The following is a 25,494-nucleotide window of genomic DNA, read 5'->3' on the forward strand; positions in this document are numbered from 1 at the left end:
GACATTTTAAAAATGTGCTCCACTTTCTTTCCTTCTTTCCTGAAATAGATTTACCGTATTATGTGTTGTCATCCATGTGAAAGAGCGTTATCTAAACTCCAATATGAGTCTAATGTATTCATATGTGTTATTCTTTTAAACTGAATTATTTGCATTTTGCACAAGTGTTTCCAGTTCATTACATATTTCCTGATGCTTGTTTCAATTTACGATCATGGTATTAAATTCCTGCTTGTTACACAAAAGCTTCCACAGGTGTTTCCTGGTAGTTATTACTATTCTTTAAGTTTGCTTTAAAAGGTTATTACATGGTTATTAATATATTATTAAATGGAAACAGGCAGTTATGCATTTTGCAGCGCTGTTTCCTGCTTATTACACAGAAACTAATAGCAATGTTTTCAGGTAATAATCACACTTCTTTAAGTTACCCTTAATGGGTTATTCATATGTAATTAATTGGAAACAGGTAATTTGCACTTTGCAGCTGTTTCGTGCATATTACACAGAAACGACCGTGGGTATTTGAGTGTTAATAACCACATAATTGCATTCTTGTTTCTTCCCTGATACCTTACTATTACCACTTTATTACCGAGCTGTATTTCCACATTATTACCTTCAGTTTTTGGGCTCTTATCATCCAATTACATAAATTTGCATGTGATATTACTCAGTGTGAACACTGTTGCTACCAGACTAATATTACTTGGATACTGAGTGGTTATTACTTTGGCAATTGCATGGTACAAACTTAGAAATTACCACATTATTACGTTCTTGTTTCCGCTTTGTTACCGAGCCGTAATAGAAAGTGCAACCAAATGTTAATGCATCAAATCATGAAGGTTGAAGAACAACAAATATGACTCTTGCTTCCTGTATGTATAGTCATAAGAACACACATACCTGTACAGTTGAGGAAGATCTGTGTTTCCGTGTGGTTGTAGTGGACATCATGGTAGTAGTCTCAATGAAGGACGTTGTCATCTCTGGAGACATGGCTGTGCTCCTGGCTGAACCTGCCACACTAGGTACATCGCCTACCAACCTTACACTGCCATTGATCTTGATGTTTGGGTTGCCTTCAGCTGCCATGTTCAACACCTTTAGGCCGTTGTAATAAAGGCCCGAGAGCTGACCTTGAAAGGGCCGGCCACGATCACTACCACCAATTGCCACTGTTGCTTGTGTGTTGAAAATTGTTAACTGCCGCCCTAGAGAAGACATCCAGAGTAAGATGTTGTCAACAAAGAAAGGACCTTTGAATAAAACAAAAATGCAAACACCCAGGTGCAGTGCCACTAAAATGTTACATGCAAGTTAGATTGAAAAAACAAACACTATAGAATCCAATGTAGAACCTCAATACAAACAAAACCTGTGAAAACTGAAAGAAAAGTATTTACATAATTAAAATTAACTGCATGAACAACAGTCTGTGAGTCTGTGAACGGCATAGTTGTGCCAGTTTTGGTCCGTTTTAAGTCTAATGCAACAAGCAACCCAATACTAAGCAAACTGCAACAGTGCGCACAGTAGCCAACCTCAGAAATGACACTACACATATTTAGCTGTTGATTCCACCTTACAATGACAAAAATAATTCATTTATCTTGACAGTGTGAAGGACAATACATAACGTATTCCTCTATTAAAACTGAATGATACTAAACTGAAACACAGATTTCTCACACAGTAGGGAGATGACATCTCCTCTGTGGATGAAGTTTGTTACACACTCGCTAAATTAAAAACACAAACTTCACAGTTATTGCTGCTCTGTTTCTCTAACTTTGCTTGCTTTTGCTTTTGTACAAATTTATTCACTTATCTGGTTCTTTGGTGAGTTCTCATTTCTAAGCCGTGTGTAGGTTCACATTCATGTTCAGAGATTTTCATGTTATTCTAGAGGTTACAGTTAACTTTAGCACAATCAGATACACATCAGGTTGATTTGAAATTACCTTTCTCTTGTAGCCATTCTTCTACTGGTCTGGCAAATTTAAAAGGAATTTTCTTATTGGCCATCTGATAGCGTTCGATGTCGCTGTTCCCTTTAAAGTTTAAAAACATGTATTAAACACAGATCGATGACCGGAGTCACATCATGAAGGGAAAATCAATTTCTAGCTTACAAACGATAAATCTGAATTTAGCAGAAACATTCATTTTGGTTGTTGGTTAGATCAGCGGTCCCCAACCCCCGGGCCTCGGACCGGTACGGTCCGTGAGTCGTTTGGTACCGGGCCGCGAGAGTTGAGGCTCAGATGTGAAATGTATAGTTTTCAGGGTTTTTATCGGTTTTCAGCGTTATTTTGTTATCGTTTTTATCGTTTACTCGGTTTTCCTGGGTCTTTTCACGTGTGTCATGAATAAATCTTCTTTTTTTCGGTACCAGTACTAGTTTTAGTTTGTTGTATTTATCCGCGACACCTTAAAGGCCGTGAAAATATTGTCGGGCATAAACCGGTCCGTGGCGCAAAAAAGGTTGGAGACCGCTGGGTTAGAGGAGTCATAGGGCTCATCATCTTTGGCTCTTTGGCTGTTACCAAACATTTTGTATAGTGTCCTGACTTTTTTCTTCTTCACATTGTGTAGAGCTGTGTCTCCAACTCCAGTCCTTGAGAACTGCTGTCCTGCAGCTTTTTGATGCATCCTTGTTCCAACACACCTGAATCAAATGATTGGCTTGTTATCAGGCCTTTGCCAAGCTTGATGGGATGCTAAAGAGGTCATCTAACCATTTGATCCAGTTGCGTTGGAGTAGGGATGCATCTAAAAGCTGCAGGACAGTAGCTCTTGGGGACTGGAGTTGGAGACACAGCTCTACACAATGTGAAGAAGAAAAAAGTCAGGATACTATACAAAATGTTTGGTAACAGCCAAAGAGCCAAAGATGATGAGCCCTATGACTCCTCTAACCCAGCGGTCTCCAACCTTTTTTGCGCCACGGACCGGTTTATGCCCGACAATAGCTCTTGAGGACTGGAGTTGTGACATATGCACTGATGTCACATTTAATGCAAGATTAGTTTTCTTACTATGGAAATCATCACAAACACTTTAAAAACTTACCTAATCCTGTGTTCCGAATACCAAATTATATTCTAATGAAACTGAACAATCCCTCCTACCAGTCAGGTTTGCCTACCTGGTAGGTAATTTCTTAGGGGTAACTTTTTCATGCAATGAAATTCATCCATTACCACTTTTTGTTACTGGATGTATCTTCACATACGTTAAAAAATAAGATCTTTCAAGACTCGCTAGATTTCTTTTAACAGCCTGTGACGTGAAGAACTCAGGTAAAATTTCCTACAAAGGATGTAATAGTCAGGCAGCAACTTGCCTTACTCCTTTTCTTTCACTTACAACATCAACAGTAAGTAACACGACCAAACATTACATTAGAAATTGATAATAATCAACCAATCACTAAAATTCAACAAATGGTCATCTGTAGATTAAAAGACTAAATGGGGAACAACTGGTTACTTTGCAAGTCAAAATGTTGTTAAGCAAGCAAGTTGAGATGAACCTGATAGCTGTTATGGAATAGTTACACAGCATGTACAGTATCTGTTTGCTCTGTCACGACTGATACTCAGACATACAGTACTCTGGTTTGCCATTGCAACGTAAAAGTGGGATTTTATCTCAACACTATTTAGATCCATGCAAATTCAGGCACATTTAAGATTACAACAAGCTGTGTGGAAATGTGAACAAGACTTAGTGCTGCTGCCCTTTCTCTCCCACTGCTTCTTGCAGGTGACAGCAAGCAGTGTCTCATGGCTGTAGCTCAGGTGGCAGAGCAGGTCAGCCGCTAATCAGAAGGTCGGTGGTTCAATCCCAGGCTGCCTCCTGGCTGCATGCCAAATATACTTGGGCAAGATACTAACCCCATGCCTACTGGTGGTGGTCAGAGGGCCCGGTGGCGCCAGTGTCCGGCAGCCTCGCGGCAGCCTCGCCTCTGTCAGTGCGCCCCAGGGTAGCTGTGGCTACAATGTAGCTGCCATCACCAGTGTGTGAATGTGTGCGTGTAGGATGACTGGATGTGTAAAGCGCTTTGGGGTCCTTAGTGACTGAGTAAAGCACTATACAAATACAGGCCATTTACTATTTAAACAATCAAGAGGCTGTCAGTGTTCAGATGGCATACCTGGCAGATTGCTAACAGATTATGTTTATCTTGACTGACATTTTCAGGCTTTGACTCAGTCAAGTGTTCGATCTAAGGTTAAAAAGGCTACATTTATTGAAGGACCATAGACTAGTTGGACTGATTTCTACGTCACTCAACAGCCGTGTGTCATCATTGAAAACGAGTTCCCTTAGGTTATGCAGAGCTCATTCAAAGCTCTTAAAATGATCACGCTCTCCTCTGACAATATTAGCTTGCCCCAAATCTTCATTAAATATACAGCACATATGATGTTTACACAGAGAAATCCTCAAACTGCCTTCCCACTTCAGTAGCTGATGTGCATGTTTGTGTTTATTCCAACTTTCTCCACATGTATTTGTTGCTGTGATACCAGAAGACTTTTTAAAATAAAACATTTCGATCTTTTCATCACTTTCTGTACATTTTCACTAGGATTTGTAAACGTTTTCCTCTTGTACAGGTATGAATAGTCCTGTTATCTAAAAGTAACCCAGCACCCAAAGCACAAAAGGGTGCCATGTTACAACTGTGAAGTTGGATCTTTCTGAAAAAAATAAACTTATCTTTAATAATATTGTTTCTATTTTTTCACCTTCACCCATCTGTTACAAATGTTCAACATCTCAGGTCGACTTGACTCAATTTTAACCCCTAAATTGTATGAAACATCAAACGCACTCTCTGTGGCTAGACCAAGCTTATTTAACTGATATCAACAGTGCTTTCATTCAATCATGCTAAAATTAAATTTTAGTGACAATCAAAATGATTAGATATATCTTCACCGTATAAGGTAACATCAATGCAGCCAATACCAAAGAGGATGAGCCCGAGTAAAATTCAAATTTTTTAAAACACTTCTGGGCATCATTAATGTAAAACAACAAAGTAAAACAGCATAAACCACAAAAACGGGCCGATCCAAACATAATGTGTAGTTCATCATCATCAACCCAACAGAACACCTTTGTGATAAGAGCATCATCACAAACAGCAGAGACTGCAAAGCAGGCCTTCTCCTCCAACATCAGTATCTGATCCCACAAATGTGTTTCTAGACGAAGGGTGAAGAATTCCCATTGACACACTTCTAAATTTTGCGAAGAGCCTTTCCAGAAGAGATGAAACTGTTATAGCTTCAAATAGTGGGCCCTATGGATCAAACATGAAATGTTCCTCAAGTTCACATGTGTGTGAGGACAAATGACCGGATAGGTCTCCTGATAAGCTCAGAGAGACACTGGTTACACATAGATTACCCTCCAGCAGAGTTTTATAGATTAGAAGATGTTACCCTTCATATAAACTGTCTTACATAAATCGTATTCTTATATCTAACAGAAGAATAAAAAATCAAAAACTGATTTTCAAAGTTTAACAGTTGAAAATATTACAGTTTGAAGAGATGAGTTTATAGGAACAGGCACAGGTTCACAGGACAAACTGAAGGCCCATCCCTCAGCTCTGCACCATTCTTTGAACACCTCACTGCTCCACTACTGCAGCCTTGTGAAAGGACTGTGGAAGGCTTGTGTACATCATGTATCCATCCAGGTCAAGTGCCAAGAAGCGCTGCCAAATAGTTCAGTACTTGAAAGCTTTCTAACAAAGAGTGCCACACTGAATCACAAAACATTATACTCAAAGACCCTTCCTGGAGGCAGAAATGTTGTTGGCCAGTACAGCAGAACAATTTGTCCGTTACACTTGCCTCAAACACACTGTTACCAAGACTCCAGGGTGCTGGTTACCCATGGGAAACTGAATCAATGATCGAGAGCACTGAAGCAAATGATGGCGCAGGCTAGTAGAGGAGGGTGCCAGAGTGGATTCTATTTGACTTAAGGGATTTTGTCTTGGACATGAACGTGATGGAAATGGTTCTGCAGTCTGAACAAGCCCTGCAGCCAGACGCTCTCTAGAGTCTGGATTTAATTTGTCTGTAGTTTCTGGGGTAAAGCCTCTAGTGACAATTTTGTATTTTAATATAATGTCACACAAAAACAGTCATCATCCAGTGACAACCCCAGCTGACAAACCTGTGTGACTTAGACCTCACAGAGTTAAACGAGGTCCAAACACAATTAATGGGCATTTCTGTAACACGTTTTAAATCTGATGTTCAAAGCTCTACAGGAAAGATCTGCATTATGTCTATATCTGTTTCCACCTTACCACCACTTATCACCAGTTAACCCTGTGAAATCAAAGTCATCATCAATGATGACCCTAAACATAACTGTATGCTTTTACATGTGTTCATTTAGTGAAACTGTGCTCCAGGGTTCACCTAACCTTCTGACTATGGGAAGAAACCATAGCCAGGCACCACTAAGATTCAAACCCAGAACCTTCTAGCTTTTCTAGCTGTGTGTTTTCATTTCATTTAGGTTAACCCTGTGATGTTCTCATCACTGATAGCCCTAATCATGTGTGTCAGAAAGGCAGATATACCGGACATATCTCCAGAAGGTAGGCCAGGTACTGAGACTCCAGCTGAAGTCTGCCACAGTTGACAGGAAGTTACAGACTGACCTCAACTACAGAAGGTATACCACAGCTGTGATGTGGAAATCCCAGTGGATAGTAACTTCAGGAAGAAGGAGTACAAAAATACATAAGTACCAGGGCCTGAATAACTGGAGCAAATTTGGAAGGTAAAGTCTAAAATGGCCAAGTGGTAATGGGACCAGTAGGAGTTGTGACCGCGTAACTGGAAGAGTGGCTCCAGCAGATTGCAGGCACATCAGAGGAACAGCTAAGATGCAGCAGAACCCTCAAACTCTCAGAGGACCAAGCGAGAGGAACAAATACCAACACCCAGGGGATGAGGGCAATTTTTTGTGATTATGTCATTATTTAAATTTCAGTCTTTTCAGCTGTGAGATTCTGTATGGACATAGATGGAATTTACCTCATATCTCTGGCATATGAGGTGTGGATGTGGTTCATGCAAAGACTATTTATTGATTCAATAAGTATCAGAGTTTCAAAACACAACTGATAATATACCTTCCTTACTGTTCAAACTACTTTGACTACAGGATAGAAGAGACACTGAAAATACTTCAGCTGACCAGGTCACTTCCACTTCCACCAGGTCACTAGTGAGCCACATAGGTGTACAATTAATGTTGGGTTGTGTTTCTGCCACATGCTAAACAAGCACAGTTTCAGAAACTAGAACATCCTCAATCTATCCATAACAGGTCACTGGTAAACCTGTAGATGCCAAAGTCAGAAGACTTTATGTTGACTCTTACAGCTTTCTCCCTCCTCTCAGTATTTCCACAAACACTTGATCCTCATTGTGTCAGTATGATAAAGTCACCATAGTTCCATTATACCACCCCATGGTATGTGGGTGTGTGCTGGGTTTCGACAGGCTGCACGAATCACAACAATCATCGTTTGCCAATCTGTGCTTTTTCAAGCAACTTCTGTTAAGGATGTGACTGGGATATCAAGTTATCTCAGACAGTTGGAGCAAACACAGGAATAAAAACACTACTGCCAACAGAGTTCTGCTCTTCATCCATATAAAAGGGTTACAAATGAAAGGAGAACTCGAGGTTCTTTGTAAACCATCACAGCAGCAGGGCCCTGAACTTTAGCACTAACACAGCAATCGTCAGAAATCCTGATGGAGGCTTGGAACATCTTTCTTTTTGTCTTTACTTTTAGGATAACACGTCTAACATGTCCATCCAAAGTCTACAGCGTTACATAGTAATCCCTAATCCATAAAACACCTGTTTTATGCTGGAAATTAAAATGTTACTGAAGCACATGCTGCCCAGTGATCTCGTATCATAATGACACAACCCCACTGCATCATTATTACCAGTGAATACCAGTTGTTTTACTTTAACAGCTGACTGATTAATACTGTACCTGGTGGGAAATGTTCATTGATCGACCAGTTATCCACCTGCAGTGTAGCATTGCCACCATTTCTGGTGAAACGGACAACGTGATACTTCCCATCATTCACTGGGGTGCTGCTTTCCTGCACACTGATATCCACTGTGCCGATGTTGAAGGTCACTCCAATTTTGCCTTGTTGCTGAAATGAGAGTAAAGAGTTATTGAACAGGATGTGAAACACTCCACATATAAATTTACATCACGGAGCCCTGCTCTCAAAAGCTGACTGTTTGGCTAGCTGCACTCCAACGGTAACATCCGCCTGTTAGCCGTAACATTTGGGTTTGTAAAGCACTTTATGGATGAGGACTGTGTGGAGGAGAGCCTGTTTGAGACAAACAGTACCAACAGGTTACTACATGCATATCACACCAAAACTGCGTCTTACCAAAGACGACTGGAAATCCTAACATCCATCAACATGTCTGCAGGGGAAAGTCTAAAAAGTCTTTGTGCAGGGGAAAGTCTCTCTCTAAAATCCACATATTGTGACAGCTGAAGCCTGTGGAACATACTGGGGATAAAACTGAATCTACTGTAAAAAAGAAACCAAAAACTCAATAAAAGGACAAAAAAATCACAAATTATTCAAGGACAATGAGTTGAACTTACTATATGCAGCATGAGATAGTCCCCTAGACCAGGAGCACTGTCAATTCTGACTAAGATGCCATCTTTCAGGGAGGTGCTGAAGCCGACAGTCAGCCTGTCCGTCCTGGTGCTTGGTCTCTCATTGGCTGGCCAATTGAATGTAATGAGGCCCCCGCCTTTGCCAAAGATGTATGTTGTCCCCGCTAAGCAAAACAAGGAGAAACATGAATTAGAAAATAAAGACCTGCTAACTGTAGATATTTTCACTAAGTGTTGTAAATTGTGTCGTGGTAGCTTTGAACAAGAAGTTGAGGTAACTTAATGTAGGACATGTTTACACTACATAGAAGCTCAGCTTCAACAAAGAGTGCCCACATCTTCTGTGCTCGGGCTGCTTTCACTACCAGTTTCTTTAAAGGATCGTAGGTTATGCTAATTCCATTGGGGTCAGGAAGACTCAAGCAGACAGAGGACTATCAAAATAAAAGAGGAAGTTGTACACATGAGACCAGAGATACGTGAACTTGACACACATACTTAGAACTAGGGATGGGTATCGTTTAGGTTTTATCCGATACCGGTGCCAAACCGGTACTTTTGAAACGGTGCCGGTGCTTAAACGGTGCTCAAACCGGTGCTTAAAGAATGGAGAACACAAAAGTGGTCCAAAAACCTCTCATATTCAGCTGTTTTTTTGTAAAAAGATAACAATGTTAGCCTTTTCTGCAGCTATGGGGCATATATGGTATCATTCTTGGCTGGAAGCAGTGCTTAAACAATGGAAAAAAACACAAACTTTGTCCAAAAACCTCTCATGTTTAACTGTTTTCCACTTTTTCTTTGGTCATTTTAGCCTTTTTGGCCAGGGTGAAGGGAGTATCTGCCATCAAACAAGAAGACAGCTGCATGTAGCTATGATGGTGTTTGCTGTTCACCTTACATGCATTAATGTAATAACGTGGTTAGCCTACTCAACGTAAATTACACACGAACAACATTAAGCTACTCACGCAGAGAAGAACGGCTGCTGCTGCATCATCATCCGTCATCATTTCTGCTACACTGGCAGGGCTAGGGGCCAGGACTCTCCTCTTCGGGTTTTTGGGGGATGTTGCTAATTCCGGGTCTGATAACAGGCAACCCACAAGCAGTAGATGTGCTCGGTGTGAGGTCTCGCAGCAAGCTATCAAATACGGCGCATTTCTCGGCTTTAAAAAAAAAACACTATGCGTCGCCAGGTGTTTCATCAGATTTGAGGTGTTACCTCCTTTGACAGTATCACAGTATCAGCTTAAAGCACTTGTTGCAGCTGCTGAGTTTGCATCTTTTGCTGTGAAGTACAGCCAGACTTTTGACCGCTTCGCCTTGGACATTTTTAATCTGTAGCTCTGCTCTAAAAGAACGTACGTACCTGGACCCGCCTACTATTCTCGGAAACTTAAAATGATTGGCTAGAATCTAAAGTGTATAATTCCATACCAGTTGGTGGCGGTAATGCACCTTTCAGTTGTTTGCCAACCGCCAATACAAATGTAAGGAAGAAGAAAGTGTATCACAGCTCAGGAAAAAAAGCACCGAAATAAAGCACCGAAATGTGCGCTGCTTTTCGGTCTGGTTACTACCGTTTATGTCAGAACCGGTGCCATCATGGCACCGGATACCGGTACCCATCCCTACTTAGAACCTGAGCGCAGTTTTGCATGTAGTTTTTTGCTTTGTACCTGTAAGCAGACCTTAACAAAAAAATTTGTAACTCATGTAAATATTTTTTACAAACACAAATATTCATCTGTAAATGCACAAACATAAATTTTCATATATTTTGGTTCACAAGGTTACAAAACTCAGTACACAAATACGCATTTGATTTACAAGTACAAAATATTTATGACCACAATTTGAGCCCATAGACCTTTAGCTGCAACAAACTCAGTTTGTGTGTTTGCTGATGTTTGTTAAGCTGATAGAAATGCTGCATTTAAAATGACCCAACACTTAAAAATCGTTACTCACTTTATGCTTGCTCCTCTTTTGTGGGGCTAGCTAGATGCTGAAAATCCTCAACTACAATGTTGTGACAAAAAAAACACCCCAAAAAGCCCAAATCCCAGACCGTGGCACATGGTTTGCCTCTATTCACGTGACATCCCTGGTGACTGAATAACCAATGGGACTGTCTCTCATGTGTTACTGTTTAGGCTGTTTGATGTTTGAACACAGTGACATTAAATAATAACTCCCCTCAAACGTGTCAAACCAAAAGTAACAAGCCTATTTTGAAAATGTAAGGAGTAGAAAATACAGATATTTATTATTTATTGTTTAAAAGTTTTGAGAGTAAAAGTGTAAAGTCAGAAAAATAACTACTCAAGTAAAGTACAGATACCTGAAAATTCTACTTAAGTACAGCAACTAAGTATTTGCTTTGTTACTTTTGAAAAAACAGACATGAAAACATGACTGATAAAGGGATGAAACAGAGAAATGATCACAGGAACAGAAAGGATTAAACACAGGGACCAGACGGGAATGGAGACATGACCAGGGAGAAGAAAAGGAAGCAAACACAGAGACAAGACACACAGATGAGACTGTGACAGGGTGGACAAGAAAGGAAACTAACATAATAAAACAACAACTAAGAACTAGACATAACAGAAGCAGTAGAGACGGGGTGTCAAAGTCCAGTCCTCGAGTGTCCTGAAACCTTTAAACGTGTCCCTGCTGCAACACACCTTAAGAAAATTAGCAGGTCATCAGCAAGACTCTGTGGTTGACTGAATGCTGAGGTGGCAACCCCTAATCCTTCACGTAAATGTAAACAGATGTAACTAAATGTAAGTGTTTGTACTTCTAAAAGTACTTTTATCGCACCGTGATCATTCACTCATGAGCTGCTGTAACATGAATCAAACGGCTGAACTGCAACATGTTCAAGTTCTGTGTTGACTTTTCTTGTTCTGGTATGAAGTATATGTGAACCTTTGTACATATTAAAATGCTAATGCTATGTAAACATGGGAAATGTTATAGATCTCTATGTGGCTGGTTTGAAAGAGGAGTGAAAGAAGCATCTATGTCCACTGTGAGCGACCATCTTTGAACAGAGGCGGTGGTTTACGACACCAACTCTCTGCCATCTATAATCCAGTTTTCAGATCCTTCCCAGACGCCTTAACGCCCACTCACATCCTGGGCCATCTGACCTCAGGAAATCACATGATGGGGTGGGGCCAGGTTTCACAATGAGCTCACCCGAAACCCTGGCTGATTGGGACCCACACCCAGTTTCACACCTTGGCTCGTGTGATTAGGTGGAGGATCATTATGGGGTCCATTGACCCTCTTGGAGGGAAACTCTCACAAGGCTTAAATCTGGGACTCTCCACATAGAACTGAAGAAGCTTCTCAGATGAGAAACGTCTTCAAGCAACTTAAAGAAGTCCAGACGCTTTTCTTTCAAACTCCTTAGACTACGATGACCTGGATGACTGAGAACCTTCACAGACATCTCCACGTGTCTACAGATATCCTAAATACACAATCTGGGATGGTGTCAGAAACTGCATCTTTCCCTGGTTTAACTGGACACAGATCCAGTTAATCCCAGAAGAGAGTGGCTTTACTGACATGATATTTTGGGGTTCAAACAGACTGAAGAAAACATTTAGAGCATTGATTTAGTTAAAGAAGGTGGTGGAGATGAGCTGCATTGCTATGTGCTTGCTTTATGTGCATTTGTAAATAAAAACACTGTCATGTCAGACTGGTAGTTTAATTGTGTAGCGTGTACTGAACTTGCGCTTTGGCTTAGTGAACCACAATTTCATCATCTCGGCTTGAATTTTATAGTCTATTTGAAAGTACAGTATTTGCTTGTCCATCTGTTGTGCTTTAGTCATACCAGATTAAATCTAAGACAGTGTGGTCTGATTCAGACTTGCTGTGATCATTAAACAGACTAGCGAAGGCAATGCTCAGTGGCAGACATCCAATTGTCCAAGAATTGGACAGCACCAGGCCCTGACATGGTTCACGTCTACTGGCTGAAGAAGGTGAGTGCACTCCATGACTGTCTGGCAGTACACATGAACCAGCTGCTAGTCAATGAGAGACACCCAGAATGGCTAACTGAAGGCTGGATAATTCTGATTCCCAAGACCCCCAGAAGGGACCAGTCCCATCCAACTACCAGTCAGTAACCTGCTTCAGTACCACATGGAAGCTCCTGTCAGGCTGCATGTGCGCCAAAAACAACAGGGAGACACAAGAACTCTTTTCGACTCCTGACTGGGAGACCAGTTTGATGACAGTAAAGAAAAATGCCTCTGCTCATGCTGATGTTAATTACACAATGTGATTTGACCATGGTATTCTACAGGAAGAAAACAAGTACTTTTACTTATTGAAGACAAATTCCTAAATCACATATTGCTCAGAAAAATAGCGATGATGATAAAGTGGAAACACCTTTGTCTATCTCTTTCTTTGTTTTGCATTTGGCAGTGTTTTCTGTGATGTCTGACTTCTGTGACAGGGGATCCTGAAGTCTTAACAGTATATTCTGTATGATGTACATCAGCGGTCCCCAACCCCCGGGCCTCGGACCGGTACCGGTCCGTGAGTCGTTTGGTACCGGGCCACGAGAGTTGAGGCTCAGGTGTGAAATGTATAGTTTTCAGGGTTTTTATCGGTTTTCAGCGTTATTTTGTTATCGTTTTTATCGTTTACTCGGTTTTCCTGGGTCTTTTCACCTGTGTTATGCATAAATATTCTTTTTTTGGTACCGGTACTAGTTTTATTTTGTTGTATTTATCCACGACACCTTAAAGGCCGGTCCATGAAAATATTGTCGGGCATAAACCGGTCCGTGGCGCAAAAAAGGTTGGAGACCGCTGATGTACATGACCTTTGTATGTATTTGTGGATAGAGATTTATTTATAACATTTGTGCAAAACTAAACTAAGTAACTAAGCAACAACCTAATGTGCAGCTTGTTATAGATGTTTGAATTGTGTTCACACATTTTTAATTGTGAGGCTTGAGGAAACCTGAATGTCCATGATAACATGAAGGAGAACACGAACTATTCACTACACTGCTAGTTGATGGCAGCCATTCATACTAGAGTTTTACATTTTTACTAAAACATTTGAAATTGTCATCTTTGGATGTTATTGTTGTGCTGTTTTTTGATACTCACTGTGACCGCCCTTTAGCAATAGTGGAGATCTATATATGGAGACGGGTGAAGGGGAGTGGTGCCTTGCCACCTCTAAGTGTAGCTCCTCGGGGTAAGCAATCAAGTCTTTTTCCACCCTGGTGGCGCTCCTGGAGTTCTCTAACCTCCCTGATGGGGATGAACTGTGCTTGGAAGGTCCAGCAATACATCCCAGAATGAGCCACCCTATCCAGGCACTCTTATAGAGAGCAATTAATCCAGAGGCTTGGGATGAAAACCTTTTGATGGGACCCCGCGAGGGTAACAGGTCAGTGGGGCACATGATCCCGAACAGTTTACGTAGACATAAACTGAAACACGGCTTTAGACAGCAAAACTGTCATGACTGAGAAAATCTTAAAAAATAAAAGACGATACCTCACTCGCAGATATTTCAAAACACATCTGAGAGATGCAATTGGTTGACCTTAGAAAAACAGTCACAGAGAAACAGTTTTAATCCTCAAATGCAGCAAATAAGGACTCAAACGAATGCAGATAAATCTTCAAAAGTTGATTCTGTTGATCTGGACGTAGCGTTTTCAGCGGGAGAAACGTTTCGTTACTCATCCAAGTGACGAAATGCAGATGAATATCTTTTGCAGCCTCTTCTGAACGCAACTTGCAGATTAGCTTGTGCAGCCCTTTTCCAACTCAGCACCTGCTCCTCATGTGCTACACTTTAGTCACTGCCCATCTCTCTGACTATCCCTTCATCTCTGCTTTTTCTCTTGGAAAGGAAATTCAAAGTCACAGAGAGAAAGAGAACTGTTCCCTGCCTCTTGATCCTGTCCAGTTGAGATTTGGTCATGTGTTGTCCTCTTGATTTTGTTTCAGTTTCCTTTCCTCAAAGATTTTGTGTCCAATAAATTACAATTTAAAGAAGAAAATCCTCTCTGCTGTTTACCATTGTCCATCTTAGTGTGGACCCTTCATTGATATTTGCCTTTCAGTGAAAGCGGCAGCAATGATCTGTAATCTAGGTGCCAGAGCATCCCAGAGTGAGAGAGCGAGAGAGTGAGTGAAAGAGATAAAGAAGAAATGGGGTGGAGGTGTTGGAGGGGTGGGTGTTTTAGAGGTGCTGAGAGAGATAGCAAAATTAAAAGAGAGGTAAAAGAGTGATGTCAGCATGAGAATGTGGAAGCAAATGTAAATATAGAAGTGAACAGCCTGTTGTAAATATTGACAAAGGCCGTAAAAAGAGATAGAGGGTTGAGTTGGAATGGTAAAAACACAACAGCAAAAGGCAGGGAGTGTTTATAGTGAGGCAGAATGTAAATAAAAAAACGGCAGGAAGGCAAGAGAGACAGACGTGACAGAAGAAACAGAGACAGGATAAAATAAGAGAGACTGATTGTCGAGATTCTAAGAAACCCATTCACCTTTAAATTTATGAGTCACTTTTACCACCATTAGCAAGTACTCATATATATATATATATATATATATATATATATATATATATTCCATCTCCTGGGAAGGATTCCAACCTTACACCTGCCTGCCCTCTTGCCACCACTGCACACAGTGGTGCCACCCTGCCTTGGAACTCAGGTCATATCTCTACTCATCTCACTCAGACCTTCACCTTCTCCTCTCAATGCACCTCTGACTCCACCTGCAACATAAGCCATAACCCTCTGTTAAATCCATGTACACCTGGAGGAGTTCTGGAATACGCTAACCCCTTGTTTGTCCTCTCTCCTCAGTGCAACCACTCTTGTATCCAGCCATGCTTTGTGCTTGCCCTTAGACCTCCATGCTAGAGTCCCGAGGCATGAATCTCACGCTGAGCAAAATTGTATTTTGTGTCATCCTAAACATTGTGTCACATTCCCGTGCCAAGTTGATACTTTGTGCTTTGGCACAAAGATTGCGTAAAGTTAACTGTCTCCGCACCTAGTCCAGCACTTGAGCCAGGGGTGAATGGAAAACAGATCTGCTCCGGGTTCCTCGTTTCCCCGTGTGTGGTGTTGTGTCAGTTTTGCTGCCCCACCAGGCCTGGAGAGTCCCTGCCTTTGAGCCAGCCACACCTGTGATAATCACTCACCTGTTTCCGATCTGCCTAATCAAGGAGCTCTACTTAAGAGAGCAGTGGAGCAGCAGTTGGTGCGGGGTTGTTAAACTAGAAATAGAGTTAGTGCTCAGCTCGTATGGTCGTGTTTTCAATTACTCTCTTGTTGGAATGGTTAATGTGTTTTGTCGGCCGGTGGATGGGACGGTACGCATTGAGGCATCCCTTGTTTCCATGGTGATTACGGAAACATGTGGAGGGAGCAATACACTGTTGAACACAGGTGCCGAGGACGACGAAACACTAGCACGCATTATGGAAAGGAATCACGGCACGGGGAGTTGGGAAAGCACACACTGTGGACTGTTGGCACTGTTTTCTCTGTAAATAAACACACTTTCTCCATTCTAAAAGTCCAGCATTTGGGTTCTCCTTCAGCCAACCTTGACATATCCAAGTAGTCCTGAAGTGTCTCATGGAATACCGGCTTTATGTATAGGCTGAAAAATGTGAGTTCCACTCTGCTTCTGTAACTTTAGGTGGGCAGGTGAAGACCTACCCAGGTAAGGTTCTAGCTGTCAAGGAATGGCCAATCCCCTCATCCTGCAAACAGCTCCAACGCTTCCTTGGCTTCACCAATTTTAATCACCATTTCATACGAAACTACAGCCAGGTAGCTGTTCCACTCACCACACTCACCTCCACCAAGAGACACTCTCACTGGACACCTGAACCTGAGTCAGCTTTCAATATGTTCACCTCACCTCCTGTTTTGGTTTATCCTGATACCACTAAACCGTTTGTTGTTGAGGCTAATGTGCCTGATGTTGGGGTTGGAGCGGTGCTTTCACAATACTCTGGACCCCGTGCTGAGCTACAACCCTGTGCACTCTTTTCACGCCGTCTGTCTGCTGCGGAAAATAATTATGATGTAGGAGACAGAGGACTGATAGCTATAAAACTAGCCTTAGAGGAGAGGTGTCATCTCGAAGACGGGGCTGAACATCCATTCACCATAGTCACCGATCATAAGAACCTCACTTACCTTAAGCCAGCTAAGCACCTGACCACCACCAGGCGTGTCTCTGCCCTTGGTGTACCAAGGTACCCCAGGTACCAAGTACCCCTGACTGTATCAGTGGCATTTTTGCCCAGCATTCAATGTGCCCACATAGCAAAATTGGTATGGCTGGCCCACACAATGTGCTTACATATGGCCCACATACCGCAAATAATGACGGCCCTTTGCTGGCCTAGATCTGGTTTTCCAGAGGTGGATCACACATGGGCCAGCATAGGACCACCAGTGTGTCTGCAACTGGCCATGTGCTGGCCCATGTGTGGGCCACCTCTGGCATGTGTGTACAGAGTGTACAGTAGGGGACTCACTACACAGCCTCTGTACACGGTCTGACAGGAAGTCTCTGATCCAGCTGCAGGTGGTAGAAGGAAGTCCGATATCCAGCAGTTTTACTATTAGTCTGTCCAGGAGCATCGTATTGAAGGCAGTCAACAAAGTCAGCAAAGAGCAGCTTAGCGTAACGCCCTGTCGTTCCAGGTGAGAGATGGTGGTGTGGAGCGTTGTAACAATGGCGTCGTCAGCTGATCTGTTAGCTCTGTATGCGAGCTGGAGCGGGTCGAGTGTTGGTGGCAGGCAGGACATGATGTGACGTCGGACCAGTTTCTCTAAACGCTTCATTATAACAGAGCAGCTGGTTGGTAGTTGTAGAGGCTGCTAATGTTTGTCCGCTTAGGCAGTGGGACGATTGTGGCTGGCTTTAGGCACGGCGGGATGCAGGACTGGGACAGTGAAGCATGAAGATCTTAGTGAAGACCCCAGCCAGCTGGTCTGCATATTTTTAGGACCCTTCCCGTCACCCCATCTGGACTGGCAGCCTTCCTGGGTTCCATCCCCTCAGTGTGCACCTCGCCTCATATTCCTGCACCATGAAGCTTAGGCTGCTGCTGCCGTCCGATGTTTTGGCCACGGCTGCCTCTGGCCCCTTCACCTAAAAGCATGCAAAGAAGTGGTTGTATTTTGCTCCTCTGGTGTTCCTGCCGATTCCTTTATGTCCCCCACTCATGTGCTGAGCCATTTTTCTGTTCATCTTAGCCACTATGATTCCTGAAAGCAGCTTCCATGTTGTGGTATGAGGCAGGTTGCTGGCCAGTAGTTGGTTGGGACAGGCCCCCCCTCTGGATCCTTCCATAATCCATTCTGGGTGTGTCTCATCCATTAGCAGCTGGTTCATTTGAGCTGCTCAATAAAGTTGGTCTGCTCTTAGATCCACTAGCCACTGAGCATCGCTGTTAGGGGTTGCATCCTTCTTCCATATGCTCTTCCAGTATTGCACCGTCTCCTGCCTTGGTGATGCTGTTCTCATATTGTTCCCCTGCCACTAAGAGTACACCTTGGACGGTTCAGTGGAGAACAGCTGGTTAATTCTCCTGACCTCTCCTCTCTTAGAGATAACGATAAGACGAGGTTCCTCTGGAGGCTGGAGGTGGTGGAGATGACAGGACACCTCAGATTTCTTGGCTGAGGGCCGATGACAGTGACTAGGATCCTCCAGTGACGTAGCTCGGGGCTGGTTAGAGCAAAAGATGTGGATACCCTCACGCTCAGACAGCACGGTACCCTCACGCTCAAGAAACAACAGGCACACTGACTTGGTCCACCAGGCTCATGCTTGGGCTCAAGTGACACAGGATACACAGCTAACTCCAGGAGGCTGTGGTGGCTCAGCAAGGCACTCAGCAAACAGAAAGATAGCAACTCGACAAGTCCTTTAATTTTTTATATTATTCTTCGTGTGGCAATAATGAACCTAAAAAAGTAGACAGTGGCCCTGCTAACGAGATATTTATTGGTATAGTTAGTTGGTATGTTGGTAGAATTATCCTGTCTTCATCCCCTAACCCAGGGGTGGGCAATCTCAGTCCACGAGGGCCGGTGTCCCTGCAGGTTTTAGATCTCACCTTGGGTCAACACACCTGAATCACATGATTAGTTCGTTACCAGGCCTCTGGAGAACTTCAAGACATGTTGAGGAGCTAATTTAGCCATTTAACCCTTTAAGACCTACCATAGAACCAAGTCCGCCAGAGCTTATATTATATGTTTACATGCTGTGGAGCCATTTTTGGAAGCATTTCAAGTTGCTATACATCAATACAACCATTATAGCCCAGATTTTAATAATATGTCTGCATTAAGTGCATAGTAATTACATACATTGCAAAAAAGTGCAATAAACTACAAAATTGTTTTTGTTTTTTTAACATATATTTCTAGTTAGAGAAATTTAAGAGGCTTATCCCTCAAAACTGTAAATACAAAAAAGTTGCACAAAATAGTTTCCCACCACAGGAAATTTATTTTGAGTGTCTTCATAGTTTTATTTTTGAAATACACCAATTTTTATATACTGCAGGAAAAACGAAAATAAATATTATAATGCAAATTTGCAAAAAAGCAGCATATGCATCAAAATAAACTATTTCCAGCAGTGCAATATGAGTCCTAAGCATCCCAGAAACAACACAGAAAGTCATAAAGTCAAACATAACTTTTAAAAACACCAGTATAGGCTCATGAGGCCCTGATGGTAAAAAAGTACATTTCCGCAAAATGACATCACTTCCGGTTTCGGGCAGGTCATGGCGGACATGCGATAGTTCGCGCTGATGGACGTAGGAAGTATTACGAACAGCTGATCGGATCGGCAAAGCGTGTTTCTGGAATATTATGTTTTTGTTGCTGCAAGTGCTTTTTATGCAGTTTTTGCAAAGTTATATGTGGAAGGAAACTGTGACCGAGGACAAGCTGATGGCATAAGATGTACGTACAACTCCTCCGGTTTCATATGCAAAAAAAAAATTATTCTGCTAGCTTACGTGGTTGCAGAGCTACCGGGATTTAAAAATAGCTACGCAAAACAGAGCGTGCTGCTCTGCGGTTTTAAAGGGTTAAATCAGCTGTGTTGGTTCGAGGACACATCTAAAACCTGCAGGGACACCAGCCCTCGTGGACTGAGATTGCCCACCCCTGCCCTAACCTCAACCGGTCATAGTGGCTCAGTGACGCTGATGAATTCGTATTTAAAGATGACATGTAATCATTTTTAATCATGGAGCTCACATTAGAAATTAAAGTTACCTACTATGATGTAAGACACAGAATTTTTTTTTCTTTCTCTGTCCTACATAACAGGTTCAAGCTGAGTACATTCACTGGAATTAGAATTTAGATTTGATAACATTTGTATTATCATGTAATAATATTATTCTATTCACATTTTAGGGGCAGGTATAGCTCAGTAGGTGGCATGGTCGCCCATGATCGGAAGGTCGGGGGTTCGAATCCCCTGAACAGCTACCCTGAGGTACCCCTTGGACAGTACCGTCCCTACACACTGCTCCCAGGCGCCTGATTAGTGGCTGCCCACTGCTTCACTGAGTGGGTTAAATGCAGAGAGAGTAATTTCCCCACGGGGATCCATAAAGTATACGAATTATTATTATTTTTACATTATTTAAAAGCTGATGAAACTGTACATTATTAACCCCCCTCTAAGAACAATTATGTGTGTACAAAATTATTTATTTTTACAATAATCACATATTGGTTTTAGCAGAAGTGAGTCTCGTTGTGAGAAGCTTGTTCACCAGGTTATTTGGAACGAGGTTGAATGCTGAGCTGTAGTCCACAAAGAAGATCTTGATGTGCGTGTTTGCGTAGGTAAGTAAGGGCTTTGTTGAGAGCAACATAAATGGTATCTTCAGCTGATCTGTCAGCTCTGTAGGCAGCTGGTGTTGATCCAGATCAGCTGGGAAAGTCGTTCAAAGCATTTTTAAACAACTGGGATAAATGCAAGAGTCTAGTGTGGACTCAGCTGCTTATGATGATGATATGATGATGCTACAGAGAGACTATGCAGCTACAGAGAGTACCTGATGGGTGAGTAGAGGGTCTCTGGGTCGTTAACCCTGACCCTAAGCCTCGGATAAGCTGGAGGAGATAGCAGGAGAGGTCTGGGATTCTATGCTTAAATGGTCTGGTTCAAATAGAGCTTGAGGGTCCTGCACAGTATCTTAGCTCTTCCTAGGTCTGCGCTGTTCTGGACAGAGATCTCTGATGTTGTTCCTGGGATCTGCTGGAGCCACTCGCCTAGCTTGGGAGTCTCTGCACGTAGTGCTCCGATTACCACTGGGACCACTGTTACCTTCCCCACTGAGAATTGCTGTTATGGATTGTGTACTTCTCCCATATGCTCTTCCAGTATTGCACCATCTCCAGCCTTGGCGGTGCCGTTCTCACATTGTTCCCCTGCCACTGAGAGTACATTTTGGCCGGTTCTGTGGAGAACAGCTAGTTTATTCTCCTGCCTTTTATTGCTCTGGTGTACCTCTTCAAGCAGCTGGCCAAGGCTGTGAGTCTTTGCTTGGCAGTTCTCAAGGCCTCTTGGACAGTTTGCTGTAGTTCTTAGGCACCTCCTTTGTTGCACCTTTCGGCAGCTCTGATCCCTGACCTTGATCTGATCACTGCTGCCGTGGTGTAGATCAGCTTGTTAATCTCAGTAATGGTGGCGGCGTCCGTAGTGCTGCATTCACATCATCTAGTATTTCTTCTGAGGGTACTTCACGTAGTCATGGTAACTGGAGGATAAGGAGGCTGCGGAGGATCCAGGTTTCAAGCTTTGCCATGATTCTGTCTTTCAGGTCAGTTCCTCCCGCATTCAATGATCCGTCTTCTATTGCACTTGGGGTTTGGTCCCCAATCTCGGGTGGGGGTGAATAGACAACACTAGAGGCCAACTTCAAGCCAATAGCACAAGTGACCATCAAGTGCGGGATCTACCAAAGAGATGCTCTGTCCCCACCAATGTTCCGTCTAAGCTGCGCACGTGCGCAATTGCGCCCTGATGGCACGCTCTCTGCGCAGAGAAAACCTGCGCTGCGCATACATATGTGTAAGTAAATATGTGCCAACACTGGTGCTGATGTGGAGTGAAGCCACGTTAATGACAATGTGTACAACCATTGGAGATGTGAGCAGGACAGACGGAACAACTGAAAAGTGTGGACTTTATACCAGTTTTTAAATTGTGTTGATCGGCCACGTAAAACCAGAGTTATGATAAAATATCTGCAATGTTTGGTTTTCTTCCTGAATACTGTCGTTGTTTATATTTACTGCAGGAAGAAACGGTGAAAACTGTGTTTTATAAGGAAAACACTCGAAAGCCTGTGAGCAAAAACAAAACCAGAAAACCCCCAGCCTTTCCTATTGGTGGAAAAATGTATCATGTCGACCAATCAAAACATGATATGGCAACATGGCCTTTAGTTGTTTAGGAAAGGGGGAGTTTTAGGAGTGATGGCGTGTTTGAGATGTGAGAGATTTGAGACGTTTAGCACAAATCTTGTGCAGTTAGTGTGTAGTTAGTGTGTAGTGTAGTCAATAGTGTTGTTGTGTGTGTCAGAACAATGAGGCGACTGCTGAGTGTTACAGGTGTTACAGCAGTGACACATCTGCTGCTGTCAGGCCTGCAGGTATCAGGCTGTTGTTCTCCTTCATCTCATAGTGACAGAAATTATTTTTTGGAGTGGCACAAATAATTTGTGTGGCAACAGATTTGATGCAGAACAGCTGATTGTTCTGTAAATAGTTTGAAATGTTTGTTTAAAAAACGTCTTGGCTGCATTTTTAGGTAAACAGCTGCAAAAAACTTTGTTTGCAAAACTCAGTTACTTTTTTGAAGAAGTAACTATATAATTAATTTCCCAACATTGGTCATTATTTACTGTATTTTGCAGACAGAGTTACAGACTCTCTCCCAGACCACAGACTCATCATACAAGTCGGAGCTTTAGCTGTGTTTTCAAAATTGGAGTTCACGTTATTTTTCCTTCCAATAGTGTTAACATGCTACACAGGTCATGAACAAGATTTTTTTAAATTTTCATTGTAAGTGGGCTAAAGCAGTTAATTAAAAGTAGTCTAACATAAATGTAACTGCTGTAATTTGATTACTTTAATAAACATGTAACTTGGATGATTCGATGCTGGCGTGACCACAGTGCACACGTCTGCTGTTGCTCACAGTGGTCCAAGGGACGCTCAGAGAGTTTGTGTGTTCACTCAGACACATGAAAAAAAAGAGGGAACACTGGTCCCCACTGTTGTTCTGCATAGGCCTGCACTGGCCTGAATCCTCTCAGTGAGATCATTGACAAGACTGGCTACGGAAACCGACTGAGGAATGAAGTTGTTGTCAGCCACCTCAAGCTATATGCCAAGAGTGAACGAGACATCGATTCACTGATCCACACCATCAGGATATACAGCAATGACATCAAAATGTTGTTCGGACTGGAGAAGTGTAGTCAGATGGTAACAAAGAGAGGGAAGGTAGTCAGAACTGATGGGATCAAAACTTTTGACAGCTACAAGTACCTGGGGATCCCGCAGGCGAATGGGAACCATGAAGAGGCCGCTAGGAAAGCTGCAACCACCAAGTACCTGCAGAGGGTCAGGCAAGTCCTGAGGAGTCAGCTGAACGGTAAGAACAAGATCCGGGCCATCAACACCTACGCCCTGCCCGTGATCAGGTACCCTGCTGGGGTAATAGGCTGGCCAAAGGAGGAGATAGAAGCCACTGACATCAAGACAAAAAAGCTCCTGACCATGCATGGAGGGTTTCACCCCAAGTCCAGCACCCTGAGGCTCTACGCTAAGCGGAAGGAAGGGGGCCGGGGACTGGTGAGTGTCAGCACCACAGTCCAGGATGAGACAACGAACATCCAAGAATACATCACGAAGATGGCCCCAACTGACAGCGTGCTCAGTGAATACCTCAGGCAGCAGAAACCCAAGAAAGACGAGGAACCATCATGGAAGGACAGGCCCCTGCACGGTATGTACCACCGGCAGATAGAGGAGGTGGATGATATCCAGAAATCCTACCAGTGGCTGGACAAAGCTGGATTGAAAGACAGCACAGAGGCGCTAATCATGGCAGCACAGGAACAAGCTCTGAATACAAGATCCATAGAGGCTGGGGTCTATCACACCAGGCAAGACCCCAGGTGCAGGCTGTGTAAAGATGCCCCAGAGACAATCCAGCACATAACAGCAGGGTGCAAGATGCTAGCAGGCAAGGCATACATGGAACGCCATAACCAAGTGGCCGGCATAGTGTACAGGAACATCTGTGCCGAGTATAACCTGGAAGTCCTGAGGTCAAAATGGGAGACGCCCCCAAGGGTGGTGGAGAATGACCAAGTTAAGATCCTGTGGGACTTCCAGATACAGACGGACAAAATGGTGGTGGACAAGCAGAAGAAGACGGCCGTAGTGATCGATGTAGTGATACTGAATGACAACAACATCAGGAAGAAGCAACACGAGAAGCTGGAGAAGTACCAAGGGCTCAGAGAAGAGCATACATGATCTTTAAAAACTGATTATGAGAACATATTGTAATAAAAGCAAAAGCTGACATCAGAATGTTGTAGTAAAAAAAATATGAAACAAAGTTATTGTATACCCATTGCCCTCCCTTAACCAGTACATTTTTGAATAGTTTAACGAGCCCTGTTTCAGATGAAATGATAAAATTGTGGGATTTTATACAATGTTACCACCTTGAAAAGGCATAGAATAGTAGGAATGACTCAGCACTACTTCAACTTACGCAAACCTATAAAAAAACTATGCAATACTTTTCCTGACAAGCAAGCATCCAAGATGTCTGAATGAAAAGAAACCTACGGGGAAGTTCTTACACCTTAGGAAGAGGAATTTAAAACCAGGTTAAGGAGAATATATTCAAGATTTAAAACTCTTACACAACTGACAAAACTTACAACTACACTTTAATATAGTCAAAGGAGCTTGCAAAGAAAGCGTCTGGACTTCTTTAAGTTACTTGAAGACGTTTCACCTCTCATCCGAGAGGCTTCTTCAGTTCTGAACTGAAGAAGCTTCCCGGATGAGAGGTGAAACGTCTTCAAGTAACTTAAAGGCTTCTTCAGTTCAGAACTGAAGAAGCTTCTCGGATGAGAGGTGAAACGTCTTCAAGCAACTTAAAGAAGTCCAGACGCTTTCTTTGCAAGCTCCTTTGACTACAATGACCTGGATGACTGAGAACCTTCACAGACACACTTTAATATAATCAAGATCTGAAGTACTGAAAACTGAAAACAAAAAGAATAACCTTCATCACTGAATTTAACCATAATGATCAGCAACGTAAGGATGTAGTTAAAAGACAGATTCTAATGGCTGAATCATCTGAAGGAAAACTACAGATGTGACAAATGCATGCACATAACAAAATTATATATTTACTACTTTTCCACACAGTGGTAAGACGTTTCCTGTTAAACAGTTCATAAACTGCAGCACAACATCACAGTCTACAAGCTCAAATGCCCCTGTGCTCAAGGTTATATCGGACAAATAAAGAGAGCACCTAAACAACCTCTTTGAGAAGACAAAACAGCCACTCATACTGGAACATGGTGACAGCCAAACACCATCATGAAGCTAAATATGGTTCTTT

General features: G+C 42.6%; 1 protein-coding gene across 7 annotated transcripts in view; it reads right to left on the reverse strand.

The window, feature by feature from the left end:
- Positions 1-25,494, reverse strand: part of nrxn3a (neurexin 3a) — a 190,859-nt gene that overhangs the window by 19,889 nt on the left and 145,476 nt on the right. For 6 of the 7 annotated variants that reach the window (XR_014871261.1, XR_014871262.1, XM_085144003.1 and 3 more), the window contains exons 19-22: positions 8,711-8,892; positions 8,066-8,237; positions 1,968-2,057; positions 910-1,217 (exon numbers count right to left, since the gene is read on the reverse strand). Coding sequence is in view for 4 of the 7 variants with exons in the window: in XM_085144003.1 (XP_085000129.1) it covers positions 910-1,217; positions 1,968-2,057; positions 8,066-8,237; positions 8,711-8,892 (752 nt within the window). In the remaining 3 variants the exon portion in view is untranslated. Of the gene's footprint in view, positions 1-205; positions 634-768; positions 1,218-1,967; positions 2,058-8,065; positions 8,238-8,710; positions 8,893-25,494 lie in introns of those variants that run through there. The other variant, XR_014871263.1, reaches the window with a different exon arrangement.

This window comes from Neolamprologus multifasciatus, chromosome 19 (genome assembly GCF_963576455.1).
Source record: "Neolamprologus multifasciatus chromosome 19, fNeoMul1.2, whole genome shotgun sequence".
NCBI lineage: Eukaryota > Metazoa > Chordata > Actinopteri > Cichliformes > Cichlidae > Neolamprologus > Neolamprologus multifasciatus.